This window comes from Larimichthys crocea, chromosome I, assembly GCF_000972845.2.
Source record: "Larimichthys crocea isolate SSNF chromosome I, L_crocea_2.0, whole genome shotgun sequence".
Lineage (NCBI taxonomy): Eukaryota > Metazoa > Chordata > Actinopteri > Sciaenidae > Larimichthys > Larimichthys crocea.
The window spans coordinates 1,600,788-1,627,380 of NC_040011.1; the positions used below are offsets into that span (position 1 = coordinate 1,600,788).

The 26,593-nt window shown below is 38.4% G+C and overlaps 1 protein-coding gene across 4 annotated transcripts in view; it reads left to right on the plus strand.

Moving 5' to 3' along the window:
• Window positions 1-653: 653 nt before the first annotated feature.
• Window positions 654-26,593, plus strand: part of gria2b (glutamate receptor, ionotropic, AMPA 2b) — a 46,003-nt gene continuing 20,063 nt past the window's right edge. For 2 of the 4 annotated variants that reach the window (XM_010742917.3, XM_019267352.2), the window contains exons 1-3: window positions 656-1,122; window positions 1,261-1,401; window positions 22,720-22,959. In XM_010742917.3, the coding sequence (XP_010741219.1) occupies window positions 1,038-1,122; window positions 1,261-1,401; window positions 22,720-22,959 (466 nt within the window). In that variant the 5' untranslated portion in view covers window positions 656-1,037. Of the gene's footprint in view, window positions 1,123-1,260; window positions 1,402-22,719; window positions 22,960-26,593 lie in introns of all 4 variants that reach the window. The other 2 variants (XM_019267354.2, XM_019267353.2) reach the window with 2 other exon arrangements.

Genomic DNA, 26,593 nt, shown 5'->3' on the forward strand with positions numbered 1-26,593 from the left:
AAAATTAATTTTGATAATCCTTTAATTGTTTCAGTCCCTTGTTAAGCAAGCAAGCTATGCTTCCAATGTCACCATTTACTGTGTTTATCATTCTGTTAACCTTGGGTACTAGGAAATCATAATTTTGCATTTCTTCTATATTTAATCAAGTAAATAACTGCAGATCGTTTAAGCACAAGTAGAGAAACAATTGTTTGTTGCAGCTTGTATAAACTCTGTAAGGCAGTGTCAGGCAAGTGCATGGAGTGTTATACAGTCAAGGTGTACAGACTGATAGACAAGATCTGCTACTGTGTTGCTGAAGCGTAAACTTTAATCTACTCACATTTAACTCTCTTTATTGTTACATTGACTTAAAGGACTCCAGTTGTTTAGTAAGTAAGACAAGCTCAGTACTGAAGATGACAACATTAAGCCAGTCCACATGAGGTCCTTGATGTTGGGTTGGTAATCCTTGTGACATTTGAGCTTTGGAAAAAAAAAAAAAAAAAGTAGCTGATTGACCTTTTGAAAACTCTGTAAAGGAAATGTGCTGGCCGTGCTTCATAAAGCCAACCATCAACAATATGAACTCACTGCTGTAATGTTTTAATGGCTTAATATTCCCAATTAACGCGAGATCTTTTACTCCCACTGTAGCACTCTTGTCACCAGGTGGTTGCCACTCGGCTCTTTTCGTCTCTGTCCGCCTCCCGATTAACATTCCTCACTTGTGGGTGTGATGCCGAAAGGATCTCCGGCGCGCCGAGCGGAGACGCGCAGTGTCTCTGTGCGTTTAGAGGAGGTATCAGCTGCAACGAGGAGGAGCGGAAGAAGAGACAGCAGAGCTACATCGCAGGCGACCATTCCTTCACTGCTGTTGTCCTTTCACTGCTAGCCACCTGCAGAAAAAAAAAATCTGTCCTTTGCTGCAGATTATTTTTTTTTTGTTTTCTCCCCAAGGCTGAACGTCTCCAATATGTGTCGGATCTAACATCTCCGGAGAGAACGAGGAATATCAGTCTCCCGTGGTGGATGTGAACATCTGAACTGTGGACATGGAAAAGATAGTAAATTTACCCCTTTCAGTTCTGCTGGTTTTATGGGGATGCGCGCTTGGAGGCTCGCCCAGTGTTCAAATTGGTAGGTATCTGTTAGTTTAAAAAAAATGACTGGCTCAAAAGCGACGAATCCGTGCGTAAAATGTTAAATTTGGATAGAAAATGTGCCTCATGATGGAAAAATTGTTCAGGTGTAACTGGTATTTTGTGTCGGTTTCAGGGGGACTTTTTCCAAGGGGCGCGGATCAAGAGTACAGCGCATTTCGGATAGGAATGGTTCAGTTTGGCACCTCGGAATTCAGATTGACACCTCACATTGACAATCTGGAAGTGGCGAACAGTTTTGCTGTTACCAACTGCTGTGAGTGCAAAAATATGTTTCCTCCCTTTTTGAAATGAATCTTTCCCACAAGTGTTCATGACATCCATGTCCATATTTTATGAGATGAGTTTGGATAAATGTATCAGTTATTACACATGAGCTGTCTAATGTGCATTTGTCGAGGCAGTAAGATGGGTAGTTGAGGATGAACAACATCGTGTAGGCAGGGGAAAGTTGGTTTCCACAGAAACAGTCAGTCACATCCATTATTTTCAGTCCTTCAGATTCAGAGATCAAGCAAGGCACTGCAAAAATGTCGAGATCTTTTCATCCAGCAGTCCTTTAAACCGACTGATTCTTATCTAAAGTGAGTGGACAAATAAATGAGTTTAATTCCAATGAACATCGACCTGTTTCTATAAGACTGCCAATGCAGAGATCTGACTTTTTTAGCCTTAAAAAAAAAAAAAAAAAAAAAAGAAGTCAAACCAATGAATTTAATCCATCTCTCGCCACATTCATTCGGCTTTCATGTTTCGAGAGGAAAAAAACAGGACAGGACTTGCTGAGATGAACATTTATTGCAGTGCACCGTTGTCACGTCTTTTCTCAGATCAGAAGGAGCAGGGTTCGTCCATTGTTGGCTCCCATAAAACAGCCTACACAGATTTACAGCGTTCAGCGTATACCGAGGATTAAACAGAATGTATGCGGGAGTTGAGGCCATAAAATGATTGGCAGATCTTTGCGAAAATGCAGGAGATGATAGCTTTTGATCAACCCTAAATCACGACTCTCGACTCAAGACAGCTCACATTCAACTCCATCACTTCATATACCGTTTTTCGATCAGACAGCAGCGAGTTTTCAGTTCTAATCCTGCGTCTCTTTCAAGATGCTGATTATTTTCTTTGAAACAGCCGCAACAAGAGGCAGCAGATAGGCTCTACGGTCGCTATTTTTAATAGCCACAGCTCGAACATTTCATTAGGCGGTTGCCAAGCGACTACTCCTCTCAACAGTCCCTTACACATAAATCAAACGCTTCTGATTGGTGCGCGCATCGGTCCAATCGATTTCATTACCATATAAAAGCTTCCTGCTTGGAGTGCCTCGTTGCGTCCGACAGATCACAGCGAGAGCCCTGGCGATGTGCAACATACAAACATCAGTGCCCCCTCTTGTTGTCATGAAAGCTCGGCTACATTGTATATACAAAAAAAAAGAAAAAAAAGGTGCTGTTAATAGCAATCTCCAGCAAGTGTATCCACTCCAAATACAATGTGCACAGACTGTTTTACCATTGTAACACCATATGAACCTGAACAGAACAGTGCTCTGAGTAGATTATTTCCAAACTTTTGCAAACAGGTGTGACAGTTGAACTCAGTTAACCCATTTATGATCAAAATGTGAGTAATTCTGACATGTTTATTTTAGGTTTAGGGTTTCTTTAGTTACTGTGGCATGTAATCAATTACTTTAGTTACGCACATGCTCCCCAAATGTGAGGGATGGATATAAATGAACACCAACAAAGTTGTTCTATTTACTTATTCTTCATTTATGTCACACATTATGACTGCTGCCTTCCACATATCCTCCTAAAAATGAACTTGATTACTAAACAAAACATATAAAATCAGAGTTTTGGTGTCATCAATGTGCTGCAGTCCTTGTGAGTGATTTGAGCTGTTCATTTTGGTTAAGATGAGTATTTAATGTGTATGTAATTAACTCAATGGCGATCCTCCATGATGGTTTTGCTAAGCAGCTGACGCTCAGACTGGTGGGGTGTGGCTGGTTCACCTCCACTTCGCACAGCAAATGACTAAAAGCTGCACACAGTTATCACACACAATGAATGCATGGCTATTAAAAATGAACAAATAAATGCAGATTTCAAGATGAGTAATGACTGACGCATGAAATATGGAAAAAGCTGCGAGTTTGTGTGTCCCTTAACAAAGCACCAAAGCTGCACACCTTTGCTGTTTTCGAAATGTATGTGCTTGAACTCTATCTGCCTCCTCTAATCGACTACTTGAGTGGGAGTTGGAAGTAGGAGGAGGTAGGGTGAATGGGGTGAGATGAGGTTGAAGTGGGGGGATGGGGGTTGCCTTTAAGCCGGTAGATGGCAGCCTGCCTCACAGTCCACCTCCATGTGTAATTATAATAGATTAAAACCGCTGGCATGCCTTTTGTTAAAACGTACGTTATGAGACAGCACGCCACGGAGAATAAAAGGAGAAATATTGAAGCTGACGTGGCATATTGAAAGCTAAAACGTTATAATTGCAGGTTCTTGTAAGCTCTCTGTTGAGCTCCAGAAGACCTCATACAGTCCATTAACAAGGACCTGCTGCTGTGAGCGTTCATTTTGGATCAAGCAAAAGTGCATTTGTCTTTAATGCAGGATAGAAAAATGTGGGAAAATGTCAAACTACATATGATTTCATTGAGGTTCTACAGGAAGTGACACACTTGCCTTTCTCCTAAAATAGGGAAGAAGCAAATATTTAATATTTTATTAATTGTAGATTTTATTGGTCTCATAAAGCTTCCTAGACTTTAATCATCTCAGTATTTAATGAAAACATTATTAGAGATTATGAAATAAGACCCTGAACATATGGATCTGTACCCAAAGACATATTACACTCTGGTTGTGCTTGGTCTGTGCAACAGCGTACTTCATCAATACAGTGTGTCAGAGACAGTGGGAGGGAGGATGATACATTTCTCCATCAATAACAGTTCATCTGGACAGGCCTGCATCTGCTGCCAAGACCAGGGGAGTTCTGCCTGTGTGCATGTGCATGTGTGTGTGCTGTTATATTGGTGTGCTGTCCACCAAGATCAATAAATTTAAAAGATTCTCATTCAAAGTTACTAGAATAGAGCCACCCCTGAGACCACACATGGTTTAATGACTAATGCACCCTGAAACGCTTCTCTGCTGTTAAAAATAACAGATTTTCACAATTTCTTTGGCCATGTTATTGTTTGGTGTCATATTTTCTAATGAAGTGCTAACTAATATATGTGTGCAGGAATAATCTATTAATAAGGATGGGTTTTTGACTGCTGGGTTGATTTCCTTACCGCTATTAAATGGAAGTACAATGTTTATGCCCATTGCAAAATGTTCCTGAGAAAGTGTTTTATTTCTGTGGACGACCATCCAATGCAGATATTATGTTTCCTGCACAGCTCCGCTGAAGACTGAAGGGACACTCCACCAATTCACACATGAACATTGGTTAACTTGTCACGAAGAGTGAAAACAGTTTCATAGTGTCTTCTGTGGCTCTGGAGGTTGTATTTAGTTTGAAAGATGTTGAAAATAACCAGGGTCTAATAAAAGATGCTATCAAGTTGCATTATGGGAAAAGTATGTCAAGGGCTTGACTCATTGGAACTACGTACAGAGATATTCAGGATGCTTTTGACTATTCTTTTTTTAAATGTGTGTTTTGCACTGAAAAGCTGTAGAACAGCTTGAGTGGGATCAAATAATTCAGCTACAGAAAACATTAGGATTTAGTTTCAGTCCCATAGTGGTGATCTAGGGAGTCATAAGATAGGTTGTAAAATATTTAGTAGGGCCGAAAACATGTTCGGTAAATCTTCCACAAAGAGTGATGCTTGTTCTTTAGTCTGTTTTCTAATCTTTGCTTTTTTTCAAATGACGTCTCGCCTCACATCATGATTCAAATCATTCAAATCAGCAGCACGAGAAAAAAAAAATCACTCTTTGATTGAACTGCAGACAATTCATAGACCAGTGCCTTACTGTATGATGAGGGGTGACAGAGAGACTTTTATTTGTATTAAAGGGTCATGAACAGGGTACCCCTCTAAAGCCTTGATGCATGAACATGTAATAATCTCTAGAATGCAGCTACAGTTAACACCTTTGTCATGGGCAATGCACAATCTCACACCTCATCTGACAATTTTTGTGTTACTTGAACAACTGAGACACACATCACAGCATCATCCTCTCTCAACACACACTTTTTTATTTATAATTTGACAAACCACCTACACAACTTCACCCAATTAATACAAAGTAGTGCAAGCTTATCTAGTAGGGATGGACTTTTCTTTTAAGTTAAAGTGAAAAGTGTCTTACACTGTCCACATGACTATGTGCATGTGTGCATGTGTGTGTTTTCCTGCCACATTGAACTGCCACATATTCTGCTGTAGTACGCTCCCATGCTTTTATTTCTGATGCCCACCTCTTTTAAAGCACACCACTCTTCCTCCTTTGAGAGCAACAGAGCAGTTTGAGGTTACTGGCAGTCGGCTGGCGATTTAACACTTACAAAGTTCTAGTTTGTCATGGTTGAATCACAGCATACTGTAATTTCATGCGTCTACATGCACATAGTATCCTGAGAGTATGCATTCAGAGACCTTGCTGAATGATCAAAAGCCTAAACCATATATGTGAAGCAGAGCATTGGTTATAGCCAATTTATTGTTCACACTTAATTAAGCGCATTCTCCTCCATTTCAGAGGGAGCTGTGAAATATTAAATAGGCCTGGGAGCTGGCCGGTCAGAAAATGAGGCTAAAGAACCCTCTGTGGAGCTTTGCTTGCCCTGAATAAAGCCCTCAACCAAGCCCTTATCACTCTGTCCTCAAAAAACACAAGACTGAGATAGAATCAGTTACAACATGATTCAAAGGCTTTCAGCTGGAAGTCGGCTTACATCCAATGACTTAGTTTTCTGCCTTCAAGGCAGGTGGCTCAAATGCATTAACTGGGAAGTAACTTGTTTGTCCTCGAGTGACAGTGGCTAGTGCATCTCGAAAAAGTATGGAACTTGAAGCGACGACAACTGAGTCAACTTCCTCCAATGATGACTTCAGAACAGATGTGCATCCTGTCACTAAGAAGATAAAGTTTAATTCATTCATTCGATCCTTATCCGAGCAAAATGTAACCAGGGCTTTATCCTTGGCCCTCTATCTAGATGTCCCCTCTCATATCTCTCTGAAAAATAAAAACAACTTGTTCAATACTCTGCAACCTTTTATCAAACTCTAAAAGCCTATGACAACAGTGTCAGCTCCGTTTACTCTTACCGTTCTGATATGTGTGTAAGTCATGTACCAGTGTACGGCTGTCGCAGCGGCAGAAGCTACATTTATTATGAGAGCATCGTGGAGATGCAGTGTATGTGTCTCGAAATGATTACAGCTCAGCTGCCATCACTTCATCACTGGCTAAATGGAGTTTTGCAGCCATACGGTCATCTTGTCAATTCAGTAGCAGCTTAAAGACATAAAAACACAAACAGATGGTCATATTTACAACATTTATGTCTTTCGGGCTCCAGCATAGAAAATACCAACTAACAGCCAGCCAAGGTTATTTGACAGAAAATACATTTTCTTAAAACCAGAGCAAAACAATTATTTAGCTCTATTTTGCCATCTTTATGTTTATGTGCAAGGGCTAAGTCACATTCTTTTCATTTTAAAGTTGCCAAATCATAATTTTGTTAACAATTTATTAATAAAACACCTGAATAAAGTTTACCTGCAGAGCTACAGTATTAGCTACGTATATCTCATGGAGTATTTGTAACTCAGTTAGCCACCAAAAAACCAAACAATGATTATTTTTATTATTAGTGCATTGTTAACATTTTTACACAATGTGAAAGTGGAACTAGCTTCTCACAAGTGTTTAAAAATCTAAGAGACCACTTCTCCATGTGAATCTGACAGTCTGATTTGAATTTCTTTTAATTCACAGAAAAACCTTTTCTGCTGAAAGGGGATGCGCATTAGCATGCATAGAAGAGACTCTGTCCTTCTCATCATCGTGTGATTAAGATTTGATCTGGTTGCCTTGTCTGGTCGTACAGGGTGTTCTTGTCAAACCTATTAGGAGTTGAGTGTGTGTGTGTGTGTGTGTGTGTGTGTGTGTGTGTGTGTGTGTGTGTGTGTGGAGAGAGAGAGAGAGAGAGAGAGAGAGAGAGAGAGAGAGAAAGAAATATAAAAAATGATAAATGAAAATGACAGTGCAGAGATGGAACAACTTTATAGGGTGATAAGCAGAGCATGGGTGCAATGTACAGACAGGAGTGACCCTGTGATCTTTGTTGTTGTAATGCTATGTCTTGCTGAGCAAAATGTAAATGTAATGTAAATGTAGAGCGATTGTCTTTAGGCCGGCTGTGTCCTTTGAAAAAGGGCAGGATGACTCAGGCTAAAGGTGGATACGATCAGGGAAAATCTCTGTTTTGTGACAGCAGAGTAGCTTTTAACCTGCTTTGTAACCCATTAATAAATATATTCATCTATTAATGCTTCATTTAATTCACAAAAAGAACGTTTATGCAACTGGACATCTACTGGGATTGGGTACAGGGACTACTGACAGAGCTTTGCTCATAATCATTTCACATTCATATGCAATTAGCATAATTCATCCTCAGTTTTATCTTATGTAACATTGATTCACATCAACTGTTTTCTCACCTTTTGCTAAAGAATGTGTTTCTGCAAATTCCACAGTGTCATGTCTCCAAGCAACCAAGTAAATGAGCATGCAGGGCTGATGAGTACATTTCTGTGCAGTCTGCTCTGTCTCTTAACTAGAGCTCACTTTGTCTACTTCATTTAGAGCTTTGATCCACTTGAAACACGTCTTTATGTTGTCAGCAGTGCTGTTAAGCAGTGTCTGTTTTCCAGACAGCACTATTGTACTTGTGTCAGAACTTGTTCCCTATAGGTCTTCCTGCTTAAACAAAAGGTCATATCTGGACTTTAGTCAACATATCTCAGCAAGTGTTGGCTTGTCAGTTGTATTTTCTACAATTATACAGAATTGTGTGCATGATGCACAAAAGGTGCGAGCTGTGGAACTGATATTACACTTTCCATGTTCCTTGCTTATTCATTTAGGGGTCTCTATTTACAGACTGTAATAGACAGAAATTGATAAGATGCCATGTATTTTTATTCATTATTATTATTATTATAATATTATTATTATACTGAGCCTTTTAGATCTACAGCCATCGCAGGTCCTCTTTCACCAACTCCGCCATTTTGAACTGCCATGTTTCTAGAGTAGCCCAGAATGGACAAACTAAACACTAGTGTTTTGCTCTTTTCATGGCTTTCACAGCCACCGTAATATAGCAACTACACCACTAGATGACACAAAATCCTGCACACTGATCCTTGTAAAGCAAACAAATCCAATGTTATAACACTTTATAATGTGAATTTACTGGAACCATTTTCTTTGTCTGCCTTGTCTACTTCCCCTGTTTTTATGCTAGAAAAATTGTTATTAATTCCAAAACTCAAAACCTAAAATGTTGTGAAAAAATAAAAATAGCATGGCTCGGCTCAATTAATGACGTTTAACATTAATCTAAAATGATGAGTCTAGAAAACAAATTCTTAGTTTTTACCTTTAGAGGCCAGCAAAACAGTAACATTATAACTGATATTTAGTGCACATGTGTCACAAAGTTGACTGACTCAACTACCTTTGTTACTCGTGCAGTGACAATGAGAGAATAATATGTAACAAAAATATAAGAAATTGAGATCAAATATTGAGCGTGCATACTGAGCGCTTGTTTTTATGTTTAAATCTGTAAAACCTGGCTGCAAGTGCAAATTTACCCTGACAATAAAGTCAATGTTGAAATCGGTTTATTATCATTACAAATGAGTGGAGTGAAGTTTGGAGTGTTCAAAGGTGAACCTTCAAGTTTGTTTTCAGCTGGCCTTGCTCTCCTACTGCTTGGCTGTGTGAAGATGTTTAAAGGAACCTCATGTGCTCACCATGTGAAGGCCTGTAAGGCCAAAGTCTGTGAGCACTTTCTTTGATCTGCGCCGTCTCATGGGTCAGTTTTTGATGAATTCAGTGGAGAGAGAGAAACAGGGCTGCTTACTCATTCTTAGAGTGAATATGCAGTGAATGTTTGGTTGTGTCTTTATGTGTCTGAGGGTGTTTTTTTTAATGTTTTCTCGTATTTTTGTTTTGATCTATTACCCTATTGGTTTGTTCAAAGATAAAAAGGAAAGGAACAGTCCATCACTAAATTGCAAAGTTACTGTTAAAACATTCCAAAATCAGACAAAAAAAAAAAGAGTATTGAATTAGAGCAGAGCATGTAGAAAATAATGCCCTAAAACTCTCTCTGATCTTGGGAAATCAATATACAGTAACAGAACCCTTTTATTTACAAGAAGGGACGCATGTCTTATCCTGCAACAAGAAACCTGACTGTTCAGTTTAGAAGTGGTATGGCCTTTATTTTTTATACAACTAATAACACAATACTGTCTCTTCTCGGCCTGTAAGCTACTGTTAGCAGAAAAATGTCTTTGCATTGTGTCTCGCTACCCCTGTCAGTTCAGCCGTCAGTCAAAATTATATACTAGCTCACCCACTCTGAGATCTTGGAGGCTAAAGGAACATTTCTGATGCTCGTCCAGAGATCCACTTCTTCTTTTTGAACACCACAAAAGAAATTGAACCTTAGGTGGCCACTAAAAGAAACCTAGGCACATTAAATCAAAATTATCTTATTGTCTGGCTGGATACCATTACAGTGATGAAGTGTTTTTTGTTTTTTTTGTTTGTTTTTTTCATAAGGTGGGTGACCTGACCCTTTAAAGGGACATTTAGTAGTTTTTGATCGTCCATTGAGAGAAATTGTAGTCAGCAGAAATTGCAACAGTGGTAATAGGAAAGCACTTAATCCTCATGTTTTCTGCAACAGAAAATTAATCATCACAACAATATGATGCAGTGCTTTGTGTAAAAAAATATATATTGCAAAAGAGCATATATAGGGAACCAATAATGTCTAACTAAATATAGTGTAGACTCAGCAGACTCACATAGTAAGATATGGTTAAATTCACAACAGTAAAACCAATTCAAAGACTCAACCCCAATGACAGCCAAGTATGTAATAGGTGCCAGGACAACACCATTAAACTGACAATGACATGAACCACTGGGAGTAGATAAGAAAACAAATCGGACTGAAATATGATGAGGCAGAGAGAGATAGGGCTTTGGCCAGCGGCAAGTCCACAAAAGCTAGGTCAGCAGCTGTACCCAGCAGCAGGTGATATCACTATGTGTGACAGGTCCCTGACAGACAGGGCAAACAAACAGACACCTACATACACACACTCAGAGAAGATATATTCTGCTACGTCCACACTCGGGCAGCAGTCAGGCAGAGAGTGTAATGATGCAGCAGGCAAGAGGAAACTCCAAACTGTTCCCAACTGTCCTCCTACTTCAAAATAAAGTTGAGAATGTTGGTCCTTATGTGGACATCTGTATAACTTTAGGACATGAGACCAACAGTCCAAGTCCAGCACAAACATTTCAAAATGACACGAGCTGAAAGAACAGCCCTCACATCTCTTAGCAGCTCCACATCCCCCCTGCTGTGATAAAACAGCAGGAGAAACATTGGGAAAAGGGGGCAGCTGCATAAATTATCTGACATTTTATGATTTCACCATTTGCTCGCCGGAAGGAAGTCAGAGTAAGAGCAGTAGATCCAATAAAATACACCCAAATGTTGACCTTTTATTCTCTCTTTGCTCTGCCTAAATGAATAGGATGTCAGATGATAGACATGGGGATTATCACTTTATCTCTGCTCCTAACCCTGTTTTGTTGTTTGTCTGTTTTACTAATGCATTTATGATAATTTTCAGAAAAAGCAAGACAACAAAATCTTGGAAGACTTACCAAAGAAAAGTTGATAATTTCTAACTATGAGTATCCATATTACAGTCGAAATTATTTAGGACCTGAGTTGACAGCCAGCTTGTCAGTCTGTAAATGCTTACATGAGCATGTTCTCAGTTATAACAATGACAATGCAAACATGCTGGCAGATATATTATTTACCATGTTCACTATCTTAGCTTACTGTTAGCTTAATGTTCACATGCTAATATTTGCTTATTAGCATTAGGCACAAAGTAAAGATGGTGTGTGGAACACGAGTAAGTGCTAGTGGCTTATAAGAGCCCAGCATAACTGTGCAACTTTCTGCCTTTAAGCTGTCATTCATTGTTTAGTTAGGTTTGATTAAATCTAATGAGAATGCGGACTAATTTACCACTAAACGTGGTAAGTTAGATAATGTGAAAATATTCTTGTTTAACATGTATAATAAGTCTGTCATCAAGTACTGATATCCCATTCCCAGTCTGTCTCATTGTGGTAGTACAGTGATAAAAATGGATGGATGGATGGATGGATGGATGGATAACAATGGAAGATCCGTCCGTCCTCTCCCGCTTATCCAGGCAATGGAAGATATTTATTGCAAATATCTAGACAACAAAACAAGAGAACTCTGCTAATCATAATGGCAGTTGTTGCCAATTCATGATTAGATTAAACTGTATTGTCATTGTCACTTTGTAGTAGTAAAGATGAACTGAACAGAATTAGGACCATCCACAATGTCTGCTACATTACTATCCTAATCACATTTAAAACCTTATATACTGCTATACTATACTTTCTATTTCTTTTCAGCCATTCACAAAGATTGCTGCTGAGCAAATATCACTATTTCATGGTTCAGTGTTCTGTCAACATAAAATGTTCTGTTTTGTGCCTGCACTACAAATTAGCCTTCTATATAATAAAGTTGTTTGTCAAAAAATGATTTGTATGAAAATACCCCACAGTACGGAAGACATTGAAAAAGACTGCAGCTGTAGTCTCAATCTTACTTTTTACTGCTCATTTTTTTGTTGAAATCCAAGGCCACACTGATCGGGGGTCACATCTCTGTTTGCTTCCATTTGAAGTGTGTGTACTGTGTAATATCTACAGTATCTTCTTCTGCGGGACTTTACATTGGCACTAATTCAAAGTTTGTAAGCTTTGACACAAAGACACAACGTCAAACATGTTTTAGAAAGTAAAGGGAGCACTGTGAATGGAAAATGAAGTAATTCTCAGGAGTTTCTGTCTGTAAATAAGTCAGTCTGCACCTCATCATCTCCTCTGTTTAATTATGTTATGTATAGCATTATATTCCATATATCTATTAATCACTGCTGGTTCTGTAAGAGTCGGACTTTTATTTCTCATTTCTCTTAAAAAAATGTCCATGTTGACTTGTTGCCTTGATAAATTTCCATAGTACTAATTCTATCAGTATTAAAAGTATTAAAGTATTAAAAGTATTTCTATTGCTTGGTTGAATTAGTGATTTATAAATGAACTTTAAGAGTACAATTCCACCTTCATTTCATGTTTTACCTAACCTAACCTAATTAGAGACTGGCATTTATGTCTTTGTGCTGGCCACATCCATGGATAGTATACATTTAATACTAATTAATCTACTATGGCTTAATGGCTAAAGACCATATTTGATTTTGATAGACGGGGATGTGCTCTATTTTCAAATAACCACACGGCCTTGTCCCTGCTGCAGTTTCAACATGTTACATGAATGTTATTTTACCAAACCACATCCACAACTGCATTAATTCAAGTATTGAAATAAGTGATTGATAAATGGTTGTGTAAAGGTCGGGGACAAAGGGATGTACTTAAGACCAATGAAGAGGGAATGAGTTAGGGGTCAAATGGAGATGGACAGCTAATGAGAAGCCTGGGGTCATCTTGAGTGACCCAGTGAGCTGATATTCATGGAGGTGGCAAGTTCTTATTGATGGGTCATCTCATGACTTCTCATCTTTCTCCCACTGTTGTTATTTTGATGAGAGAGAGAGAGAGGAGAGAGAGAGAGAAAGGGGGAAATGGCTTTTTGAGATAACAGATGTGAGACAAACAAGAAAGTATTTGGTACACTTAAATAGGCTTTGACATTTTACAGTGTTACTAAAAATATTATGATTGGATTTTGATAATATATGTATGATATAAAAAGTAGTTTGAACAGGAACCATCAAACACAGCATCTTGTGTATTCTCGCATTGCTCGCTCTACCTCTCCGAGTTGATCCTTATTCATCTTTAGCAAACACAGAATGTCTGGTTGCTATGGCAGCTGCTCCCTCAGATGCTGGATGAAGCTTTGTTTTTATAGATGTAACTAATTTCGGTCTGGCAGGTTCTGAGATCATTAGAACAATATCAGATCCAAAGGGCTGCTTTGGTATTTCCACTAAAGGTCAGTGGACATGTGATATGTTTTATTATAGGAGTCAGATGAAATGTGAACAAAGACACTGTGTGTGATGTATGGGCCGAGTTCATAGAATCAATATAGCTGAAGAATTCTGTATTGTGCTTAGTGGGATGGATTGGGCTGCTTGTGCACAGCAAAACAATGGAAGGCTATTCTTTATTCAGATCTAAAACGCAGGACTTCAGCTGAGATTTGAAAATAGGAAACATATGAAAAAAATATAATTGCTGAATAATGTTTACATACAACTGCCACTAGTAGGATGTTCTGATTTAATTAATCAGAAGTCCAGTGTTGGACCAATAATAGTGTTTCTTTACAATATGCATCATTTATAAGTAAGTAGATCTGTACATATTAAACTAGAGATAATGTTTTTGGGCTTCATTGGAATTAGATTAAAGAGTCTAATTGCACTGGTTAGTATGTGAAAATCCTCTTCTGCAATATGATAAAATCAATGTTGACTACATTTTTATAGTTGGTGCATTCAACAATATTGTAGAAACCATGGTCCAAAAATGCTGGATCATACACTGGACCCAAGCTAACCCTGGTGACATCACTTTGGGATTTATCTTCCAGACTTTAAAATGGTCCTCTAGAGCCAAATAATCCTACAAATATTAGGTACTGAATAATACTAATCATGATAAACTAATTAAATGACTTTGATGTATAAAATGAGTGGAATTTTTTTTTACATTTTTACATTTTTTTTTTTACATTAATTATAGTATCGACTCAAAATTCACAGGAGAAATGCTGGTGCAGTACATTGTTAGTAAGTGGACGGTGATGTAGCTATAGTCAGCAGTCCAACTCAATAAATGGCATGGATGAGCTGCTCAGGCAGCTTCCAGCTCCTCCCCCATCCCTTCAGCCATTGGTTGAGCATTCAAAAGTGCACAGATAACAACAAAAAGCAGAGCTGAAATGATGACTGGGATATCGGGGGCGCTATGCAACGATTGGTCCTATAGACAGCATTCAGCAGGCTCTGTTCTCTTGAAGCCTACATCCTCCCTCCACAGCCATCAAAAAAGCCTTCAGGAAACAGGTCAGTGAACAAAAGGAAAGATGGAGAAAGAGACAGAGAGAAAAAGGATGGGAGATGGGAGGAGGAGGGGTCAGAAGTTGATAAGAACTGAGCTGTACTGTTCTTCAAGACACCAGCTGCCGGAAGAGCTGCTCTAAGGCAGACAAAAACACTTCCCAGTGCGCCTCACTGGCCCACAGTGACACCTCCCAGAAGTCTTTCTATCGGCCACTCAAGAGTGTGACTGAGAGCTGTCACCACGGCAACAGCCTGCGATGCTGCAATGCATTTTATTATATAGTAAAGTTTAATATAACCTCTTTAAATTCAAAACTAACAATATTCACATGTATATTTTGAGAAGTCTAACCCATTTGGCTGATTCCTTCAGTTGCTTTCAGAAAAATGACATTTCATGCCTCAACACTGAAATGATGTGCTGAGGTGAACATTTTCTGCAGTGTAGAGAGGGAACATGGCTGAAATATATTACCCTGGCAACAGTCTACAGAGAGAATGAAACCAGATCGTGCCTTTGTGGGCTGCAGACAAAAACTCTTTAGTTTAGTTAAAACACTGCCTACGCTCCATCAGTTTCATAGCTTATTGATATATATTTTGTTTTTTGCTCCTTATGAGTTGTGTGTTCCAGCCTTATGAAGCATGTCAGGTCTTTTATATTCTTTTAGCCTAAAATGCATCCTTTGGGAATCAGGAAACTACAAATTCAGCTGAGGGCTATAAACAGTATATTAATTTAGATGAGAAGAAAAGAGAAAACAATAATAATAATAATAATAATAATCTCAGAAATGTTCCAGCATCAGAGCCTCAAGTGAAAGATGTCTGACTGTTTTCTATTTCTGAGGTTTAATGATATGGAACTAAATACATGAAAATAGAAAGAGTCTAATATTACAAGCACATTTAGAAAGACAGCGATAATTTTGGTTTCAAAAGCATATTGGAGTTGTCTTTGCTTTAGCGACAGCAGTGTAAGACTCTGAAAGACCTTTGAGAGTGTTGCGATCACCCAGGGGAGCTTAAACAGGATTTCTCTAAATGCTTCAGTGTGTCTGTTGCCTTGAATAAAGCAGAAATATAGAAATGTTATTTTCATTCGGCAAGTTAGTCAAGTCAGTATTTTTTTTTTATTGTCATGCACATGTTAATCAGTCTTCTTTAAAAGGCACTGGTAGGCAGATTTTGTTACCTTTGCTGACCAGGCTAAACACTAAAAACACTGGATTGACCCCATCTGACCAAATGGCAGCAAGGATCGGCTTCAGCCTCCCGGGACCCTCCAGAGAAATGGTTACTGATAATGGATGGATGGATGAACGGGTAAAAATAGACTCAGAATGGGGTTGGAGCACAGACACAATACTGGGTTAACTTTATTCAGCACCATTAAGGGGTTTTGGACCCAGTTTCATTGTTATTTTGACCTTAATTTTACATTTAATGTATTGGTACTTAGAAAAGCTCAATAACACTGACACTGGATAAAAACCCTCAATTGTTAATGGCTAAAAGGTAACTCAGTTATGGGTCAGAGGTATATTGGACATGCACTCTGGGTTCATTTTTAACCTGTTTTTCCATGATAAGTCTTTATGCTAAAATAAGCTCCTAGTCCTAGACAGACACAAGAGTGGCACAAATATGTGTATTTCCCACAAGGGAAATACACATATTTGTGCTAACCCTATCCAAGCAGTTTTAGTTGCCTAAAAAAAACATTCTTTAAACATTGTGTGGCAGTATAGAAATTACTTACAAGCTGTTTTTGGATCAGTCATATGGGTCACTTAGGAAAGCGCAGACAAACCACCTAGTTTTTCCAGTTTTGCTGGAGATATACAAAGTCAAAATCTAGCTGCGCAGAAACTATATCGGTGATAAATGTGCTCAGGTTGCTCTGACGGAAGGAGGGTGGTGGCTTTAAGCTGCCTCGCCAACTGGTGACAGATCAGTTTTACATAAAATCCCTAAAGTCCAGAGGCCTTTTTCTCTGTGGTGAGAACAGGGGTGTTGGAGAGGGTGAGATATCTAACAGTCACTTCTGTTAGCTGTGACTGGACTGCTGATGATCATCACCACAGTGACGTGGTCTGTGCGTGCGTGTGAGTGTTAAACTGATTCATCATTTTGCTGATGCACTGAGCTTCTGTCTTCTATAAAATATCAGATAGTATTTAATAAAAGTCCTCTGTGATCACCACAGCTACATAAAAACATACCATAGAATCTGCAATGAAACATTTTTTTACTCAATTAAAATGACTAATGTATGCAAGTCTCGTATATGATTATGTAGATCGGTGTAATTGTTGTGTTAGATGATGAAGTGTATAGCTTAAAACCCATTGCTAATGACTTAAATCCTGGCATGACACCTATGACATTTAAAAATCCTGAAACCAATGGATTTCTTGTAATCAATGGTGTACATAGTATACGTTTGGGGGTTATTTGGAATGATCAAACTAAGTGAACACCAAAGACCAAATTAATTACCAGTATCTGTCATCCTCTCATAAAGGTTCACACTTATGTAAGGTATATTAGATTTGAGCTGAGTTTGGATTTTTTTTTTATCAGCTAATTTGTTCATTAATGCAAATTTTATCTTTGATCAGTGACAGGGCAGTAAACAGTGGTGAAGTGGTGGAGATGCCTTCAGTGCCATAGTGGTGAAAATGAGGTCATCTAATTGGGACGGCTAAATATATTTCACACGGTGCACCTTCTCCTCGGAAGGTGATGCAGTTCCAGAGTCACTGCTGCGACAAATTTAACATGCTGGTGATAATGAGGTGATTAAGACCTTCTGATGACCACAGAGTGTCTGATGAGGGCTCTTACATCTGTGGTACAAATTTACAGAAACTGCAGGAGCAAATTATTGAGGTGTAAAGAAATGAGAATCTTTTCCAGTCATTTATCTAACCCCAACTTTAGGCTAAGTCAACACAAACAAAAGTAACATAACCACAAATGATTCAGTTTGTTTTCTGTTTAATGGTGCTGTGCATACATATATATTGTACATAGTTTATGTACAGTACATAAACTTGTCCGTGCCGTGCCCCATGACTTGCCCTGAGTCTGCTAGGTTCCAGCCCCACGTGATCCTGATGAGGATAGGCTGTTACAGGTAATGGATGGATTACATATTAGTATATACATTCATGGCAGATTTCAGGTTCAGGTCCATTTACAATCTTTTCTTCTTGCATTTCTTCTTGGTTATATGTACTAGTCTCAACATGATGACTTTATTAAGCATTTATTTTACGAAATTATATAATATTATATAACTATTAATATCAAACCAATCAATCAATATCAAATCACCACAGATAATATATATGAAAAATATAGCTTATTCTAATATAACTGTAGCTTTTATGGAATAATTTTCTCAACTGTCAGTGTTTATCAACAACAATCAGTTAAATGCAAGCAGTTCTTTGACCATATATGTGGGAATATTTACTTCCTCAGTGAAAGTAGTCACTTGCATGTTTTGAAAATTTGACTGTTTAAAGCTGCTTCTGATGAAGAAATCATCTAAAAGATCTTTTTTAGCAAAACCAACAATATTACAGATACATATTTTAACAAAAGTACAAAACAACTTGACTTTTAGATGTGAAGGTTAGACATATCTCCTTCTCTCAGGGAACACAATGCATGAATGAAACACACTCACAACCCCTTAGGCATGTATGCAAACATCACAGAAAGATATTCACCTGATGTTTTTCTTTCAAATAATATTTCATTTTAAATACATTTTACATGTAGATAAATAAATATGAAACATAGTCTTACAGTAATATAATGACCATTCGCTTTGCTCTTGCTCTACATATACAACCTTCTCTTAGGAATTCAACTTATGTTTTACATTGTCCTCATCAAAAGACTAATTTCCTTACTTTCATTACTGGATCACATATAAAAACCATTAAAAACATTCAAGAAGAATTTTGAGACCAGCCAAACAGAGAAAGAAACAGAGAAACCAGAAACACATGTACGAGTGCACATAGAGTGTATTATTCACTATGCATTGTTGGCTGTGACTACAGTGTTAGGATTACAAGTCCCCACGTAGACAGTGTGTTTATCTTACTTGAACATTCCCAGATTAAGTCCTTTTATCTTTTTGAATAGCAAGATAGGGAGGGAAAACTGGGTCCATACCACCGTTTACACACCCAGCCCTGAGCAATAATAAGGTTTGTTACAACATTTTGCTCATGGTTCCTAATTAGCGTGACTTCATCAGCACTGAAAAGAAAAAGATTTATCCAGTCACTTCTTCTTTCTGTGTTCGGAGGGGGATTTCTTTGGGAAAATGCTTCTTAGTTTCATTGAAAAGCAGTCAGATGTGACTGAGGCTTAATGGCTTTTTCCACAATTCTCGCTGTTTCTAAAAGTTACAGTGGCTTTTCTTCCTTAATCAAACTTCCTTAATTCTTGAATTCCTCTATGCAGAGGAACACGTAGGTTGCCCATTAAAAACATCTTGCTCTTCATTCTTTTGCTGTCACATTCCTGCAAAATCCTATCTGAACAGACGTTGCACGGAGAAATGGCTAGCGCATTGCTTCTGGATGTGAATTACCATATTTGGTAATAAAGTAACATGTTGTCAAACTGTTCGCGCTGGCATAAGCTGCAGCACAGTGATGGGGATATCCAGTCTGTAAGCATGAGCTCGGAGAGCTTTAATCCTGGGCAAACTCAGCAAGCTCTCTAGTGAGAGAGCGTCAGCAAAGAAAGAAACATGACAATAGAGACTGTCAGAGAAAAAAACAGAAGGAAACTACAGCTCTATCAGCTTCAGGGAGTGGCAATGAGGAGTACTAGGATATATTTGTTCTGTGTTGCCATGATGAGATAGGATGTTCTTTTTTTTCTCTTCTGAGAACAAATATGTCAGACATGCAGCCAATCAAGACTTGCGTAGTCAGGTGCAAGAAGTCTTCAAATGATTTTCTTGAGCTAAAGTAGCACTCACATTATGCATGGCAGTACCATACAGTGCAGTGTCAAACTATCAAAACTGAACATACTGGGCAGAACTAGGCAGATCTCACTGGTTGTTTAAACTATAACAATATTTTCATTCATTATTGTAAAGATGCAGCTGAAGAGTTTCAGGAATGTGGAGAGGAGAGAGATAGGGGGGATGACATGCAGCAAAGGAAGCAAGGTCAAATTCGAACCCATCAAACACACGGCCATTAATTATCATGTAGCATAACCCTCACCCTTCTCTGAGGAATGTTTAATCCTCTTCACTGAATTGTACAGAAGCATCTTCCTATTTGATCTCAACAGTTAACAAACTCAGTTAGACAAAAGTGAAATTGGATTAGTGGCCACATCACTGGCCTCTGTCATCTGCTAAAAACATTAGGAATGCTGCCACTGAATGATGGAGGTGCTGTTAACCGCTGTTAACAGTTTGTCTCGGATGACTGCAATGAACATTTAATTGCTTGAGTTGACGGACCGGTAAAGATTTTGGAAGCACATGAATACTGGCAGTAGATTGAAGCTGGCCGTGTCCCCCATTTATTTTGGCCTGTTCTTGATGATCTCTGCATGTTTTGAGACTTAAGGGAAAAGTGCAGCAAGGGTTGAACTAGCCTTGAGATCATTGAGCTTTTGATTATAGAATGAATACCCCAGACTAAGTAGAACATCTGAGTTTGAAGTGTATGAATAACTCTCTTTGCTTGACAAAATATCACTTGGTGAACAGCATTCAACCTACTTTTTACTTACCAAGGGATACATTTAGAAAAATTAAGTATATATCAGCCAGCAGCAATTAATTAATATGACTATCTTTCATTAAAGAGCAACTTAATCCCTAAAAACCAGAATGTTTCTGTTGTCCTCTTGTGGTTAAACTTTGCCGCTTTGCAACAGTGTTGTCAACGTGTACTCCTGGGTGTGTCAGTACTCCATGACATCACTCTTGTTATGGTAACAGATGCAAAAGAGCACACTTAGGTTAGGTAAAACACTCCTGACACTTTGAACCAGAGAAGCACACTTTTTTTAGCAAGATGCTTAATGTAGAACAATCTTTCCTTGAATTGAAGGGTTGTCAGTTAGAAATTTTTATTTTAATAATATCATCAGAATCCTTTAATATAGACACATGGGACTTTCATGGATGATGCACCATTTCTATAAGTGAAGGTTTGCAGACATCAGAGAATATCTGTTGTTTTTTTTTCCATTATTTTGGTATAGCAAATGTTTTTTATCTAGAAAGTGAATTGATTGAAGACTCAGATATTATCAGTTTTATAACAAGCATTTTATAAAACTGATAATATCTAATGGTCTTCAGACCATCATGATGTCTGAATGGATCCACCTAAGGGCTTTTTATTATCATTAAAGAACCAGCAAATGCTTGTTTGTTCCACTGATGATTAAACAAGAGTTTCATGTCCACCCAAGCCTTTAAGTGCTCCAACTGTTGGCCACCATTGTCTGTGCGGAAAATAAATGAGACTTTTACTTCAGGAACCATGGGTGCCTGAAATAACTTCACAGCCCTACTCGAGACAGGAGGAATTAGTTTTAGTTTAATTTAAGTTCTTCATGGTCCAAGTGAGTCTTGTCTCATTCAGCAGAGACAACTTCGAAGAATAGACGAAGACTGAATACTGCAGACTGCTTGATTCATTCGCCAGAGACAAATTTTAATGAGCTGCTGTTAATTTCCACCCAAACTTGAAGCTGCTCAAGAACAGAAAGAAAGTGGCTCTAAAGAGTACTCACTGTGTGTTCATGTGAAACATTAAAGCAGGAACTGAGCAAACACACAGGCTGAAGAGCAAAGCTTCTGTGTGAATCTGATGATAACATTCCCTTACTCGCATGTCGCTAAGACCACAGCAGTCTCTCTTTGTGCTGCCTAACATGTGTACATCTCATCAATGATAGCTGCCACAGTCAGTACATGTAAGTGTCAGGATGCTTACTTATATCTGATATATGGACTCCAGTTCCGTGTTGTCAGCAAGTCATCACAGTTATATTGTGCATAAGGAAATTACTCATTAGTTTAATTACACTGGAGGACACATATGTCCAAGTCAATAAGCCTGATTAAATTACATTTGATCAATACACATTTACAGGCAACATGCCGATCTGCTGACCCTGGTACAATGTTTGAGAAACCGCCTGCAACCTCAGGATTACTTAGACATTCAGCATTCATGTTTACCTTCAGTCCACAGCGCCCTTTTCTGGTCTGTGCATAATGAATGTTAAGAGGCCAGCAACGGTACTGTACTGTATGTACCTAAGCATGGGCCATGAATTATTGAACAAAGATGATTTTGCAAAGTCAACAAGATGAAGATTTAATACAAATAATCTCATTCAAACACACAGTCATCATAAATGCTGGTTGCATACACTAAAGGGTCTTAATAAGGGCAATCATTTTGGTTTATGGCCTACCGTATGCACATCTACTGATGATGTGATCATGAAGCAGTCATCTGTGGCATATGTGCTTGGCTATGTTCTCATGTAGCAAAAGAAGCCTGAATTAGTTTTCTGCCTTAGGAGAAATCAAAGAAAACACGGCACCATTACAGAATATCATGGCACAGTGCACATGGATATTGCATATGAAGAATTAATGTGCGGTTTTGGTAACTGCTTGACTCATACGCAGTGTAGCTTATTCCCACTGTATCAAAAAGTCATAAGGCCACTCATAAAAGTTTCACATAGTGGCTTGAGTACAGTGGATATCTTACTCTAGGATACAAGCACTCCCCTGGCAGAGCTTATGGAAAGCAGCTATACATTAATCAGCCGAAAGAAAAACTGAAAGAGACGTCCCTTAATGCTTATGTGCAGCCCTAATGTGCACTACTGGATTGCAATACAAGTCTTGGGTATATACGTTGTCATGAGTTATGGCAGAAAGCTGTGAAAGCCATGCAAATAAATGTCAGAAAGGTTTGTTTGTGAAAGGAAAAAACCTATGAGGAACAGATTTAGAAGATGGGTATTATCAAGCAACCTACCTTAACAAAACCTTTTCTTCTGCTTCAGTTTGTTCGCAGTTCTCAAGAGGAGTGTACGCCATTTTCGGATTCTATGACAAGAAGTCTGTCAACACCATCACGTCATTTTGCGGGACGCTCCATGTCTCCTTCATAACACCCAGCTTCCCTCTGGATGGGAATCAGCAGTTTATCATCCAGATGAGACCTGATATCAAGGGGCCTCTCCTCAGCCTTATCGAGTACTACAAGTGGGACAAGTTTGCCTACTTGTACGACAGTGATCGAGGTAAGACATGGACAACATTTTGGCTCTTTCGAAAGCATGTTCCGCATCTGAATTTCCTCTAATGTTATCACCGTTTTCCTCATAAGAAACTACAGCTCTAGAGTCTAATGGGATATATTATGGGGCTATATATTAACAGCCACTTATTTCTACCATGTTTAAAAATTACATGCTTTTTCCCTGAATAACATGACAGACTATACCTGTCATAATTATGTCTTTTTCAAAGAATGGGAAATTATTTGACTTCATGAAACCCAAAGAAAACTCCTTCTTTTAGCCAAACACCAGTTATGTGCAAAACACACTGTATGCATGTAGCAAAGTGCAGGTAACTCTAGGTAAAGGGCATTTTGCTTCATTACAAACAGCTTGTCACATACAGTCAACTATAGCACCTCTTGTGTTTGAGAGTCTGTTTTATGTACTATCAAAGGGAGGGGAGGCTGTCATCTTTGACGTGCAGTGGAGGCGATGTGCCTTGCAGACATGTACTCGCTCATTCTACACATTTGTCTGGCTTCACAAATAAAAATGTTTGTCCATATCAACCTTGCTGTATGAAATTATGCAGACAGGTGTTGAACAAAAATGAGAATCTTCAAAATCCAAAACATCAAATTAAGAAATTACATTTACAATTTGGAATTAGATTTGACATTCAACCAGGTGTTATACTATAACAAATCATTTTTATTGGATTTGGGGAATCAACAAATACAACAAATCGAACATTTACCACATTATACTTTTTTTTCATTAAGTGAATAAAATCTTCATAGATTAATAAAGTCACCCTTCAGGAAGGGGTATTACCAAATATTCCACTTGTCACCAAAAGACATATTCTAACCTCTACTGGCAGCAAAACTAATGTCCATGGAAGGTTTTACTTACAGTTGTCTGTTTATCAATTGCATTCATTTTAAGCTCTTTTTCAACTCACTACTTTGCACTGGGGACTATTCTTATACTCTTGGCCTCTGGGTCAATGGTGCCTTTTAGTGCAACAACAAATACCCACACTTATACCAAAAACACACACATACAAACACACATAGCCAGCTGGCTAGTGGTTCAACCTCATTCAAGCCTCACCAGCCCCTGGTCAATCAATCAGTTAAATGAATAGACCTTCCCTGTAGCTGCAATTTAGTGAGTGCATGCAAAAGGATGCTAAAACATTCATTATTTATCAGCATGCACATTCAAGTAAACAAAAAGTAATTATAGGTCCAGATTTTAGGGGCTCTATTTACAGATATATGGCAGAAATTAAAAAATAAGGCTTTTATATCTACACATGCTAGATGTCACTAAATCCCACACACTGCTTCTTTAATACAGCAACAATTCCCTTTTAGCGGTTTGACGTAAAAGTGCGTACATGTTAAATCTGTGCACCTGAAATTGTAATTGGATAATATCATGGATTGATTTTTTGCAAGGCAGTAAAAGATGAAATATTGTCCACCGTCAAACTGTAATATTCAGACTTATTTCACATTTAAATTTTATATTCTGTCTTTATTCTTTTATCCTTTTCATCAATAATGTTTTACTTCTCCTCATTTTTAGCAGATATCTGCACTGTGTGAATGGTTCTGTACACAATACATATTTTATCAGCTTAAACAGTTTTTCCATTACTATACATGCAGGCAATGTCTGAGTATCACACAACATGGCTCTTTAAAAAGTTACGTGTAAAGTGTAAAAGGTTAATGAACACTGCTTGCTGCTTGTGTATTATTTGGCTTTGCTGTGTCATGCATCTCATTTCGTTGTGTCGTTTGCTAATTATGATTCTCTGAGTTGTACCCTTTCAGAACAATGCAGCCTCTTGCAGCATAGAGGGACCATACAGCACTGAAAAGGAAATCTCTTTGGCAAATAGAGTTTAATTCTATTTTAATATCGGTTGCTGCCATGAAAGAATACAATTAGGACCTCAATAGTATCCAGTTACAGTGGAATAACACTAAGAAGTCTTTTTTTAACAGGGATGCTTGGCTTTCAGGTTACATTTCATAAGCCCCTCCATTACTCCCCATTATAGAAAGGAACATCTTTAATTATTTTTATTTTTAGCACACTCAAAGGATGTGTTTTGGGATCACGTTCAAAAAGCACTTTGAGGGCATTGAATGATACTTTATGAATGCCCTAAGATGGCTTACCAGAGATTTTATATAACACATTGAGTGGCTTAAGGTGAATCTACTCAGAGAAATGGGATCATAGCTTTCTATACACGTGTGTCTAGGCTGAATAAAATGCAGAGCCAATGATTTGGGAGGGATTTACTGCATTTCTGCTCTGTATTACTGTTGTTAACTATCATTTCCCATCACTCAAACTCGACTACTTGACCCTCCTCGGTCTCTTTCCGTTTCTCCCAGAATCCATTGCTAATCTCTCCAGTCAGCCATACTCTGACTGCCAGCAGAATCAAAAACTGTTCGTCTCCAAATCAGTAGGGAAGCTGCTTCAGATTGTCCTCATGCTAATGCTAGCTCTGACCTCCTGTCTCTACTGTACATCCACAGTGGCACTAAATGCCCTGTTGTGCATATTTCATCATTGTATGGCTGTCTAATTAGGTCAGCGTGATCCACTCATTCCCATGGCAACCAAAGTGTGGAGAGAGATGGAGAGAGACAGAGAGAGGGGGAGAGATTGTAAGTAACTGAGCTGGTTGGTAAATGATGCAAGGATGAGTGTGTGGGTGTTTCTCAGTCAAAGAAGGAGCCAAGGGAGAGGAGGCAATACAGTTGCCACTGGTTATGATGAATTCTATTATCACATTGAGACTAATGGATGAACCAACATAACCACTGTCAGCAGTTGTCAGTAAGTCAGTTTAGATAATGGATGGATAAGTAGGCGGATAGAAATTCATTTTTATACTTCATTGGCTCACTGAATGCAGATATGTCCTTAGTGGAGTTTTAAGGAGGATTTCTCACCAGATCCTTGATATTTTAGTACTGCCAATTCGATTTATAGGGAAGTAGACAAGGGATATAAAGACAAATATATTTTTTTTACAACCTATGTATTTGGGAACCATTCCCATAAAAACAGCCTATTATCCTGAGGAACTGCATTGACATCCAGAGTCAAAGTTCAATGTCAATGCAGGAAGTACTGTGCACATTATTATAGAAACCCTTCAAGACCTATAAATATTTTTTTTTTCTTTTAGGCACAACTTTGATCTTCCCCTACCCTTCCTAAGTATCCTAAGCAAGGCTCTAACCATAAAGCTGCTGGTGGATTCTGTGACTATGGCTAGTTGTATGTGAAGGGATCGCTAACGATGAACTCTCCTGATGCTGAAGCTGAGCTCTGACTGTAGCCATTGGTACTTGCTACAACCACTGCACACCTTTTGCTGCGACTATAGCCATTTTGTTATTGTGGCTATGGCTTTAGCTATTGCTGACCAGCTAAGTTTTGTTTCATTTAGGTACAACTAGGCACTTGGCCTGCCAGTCGCTTCAGTTAGAGCTCAGCCCAAGCTGGTAAATTCATAGAAGCATTCAGTAGCTAAAAAAACATTTATTTTCCCTAAGAGTTAGTTGGTCCGTGATATAACCATAAGAGGTGATTTTTAATATCAAAGTTTTTG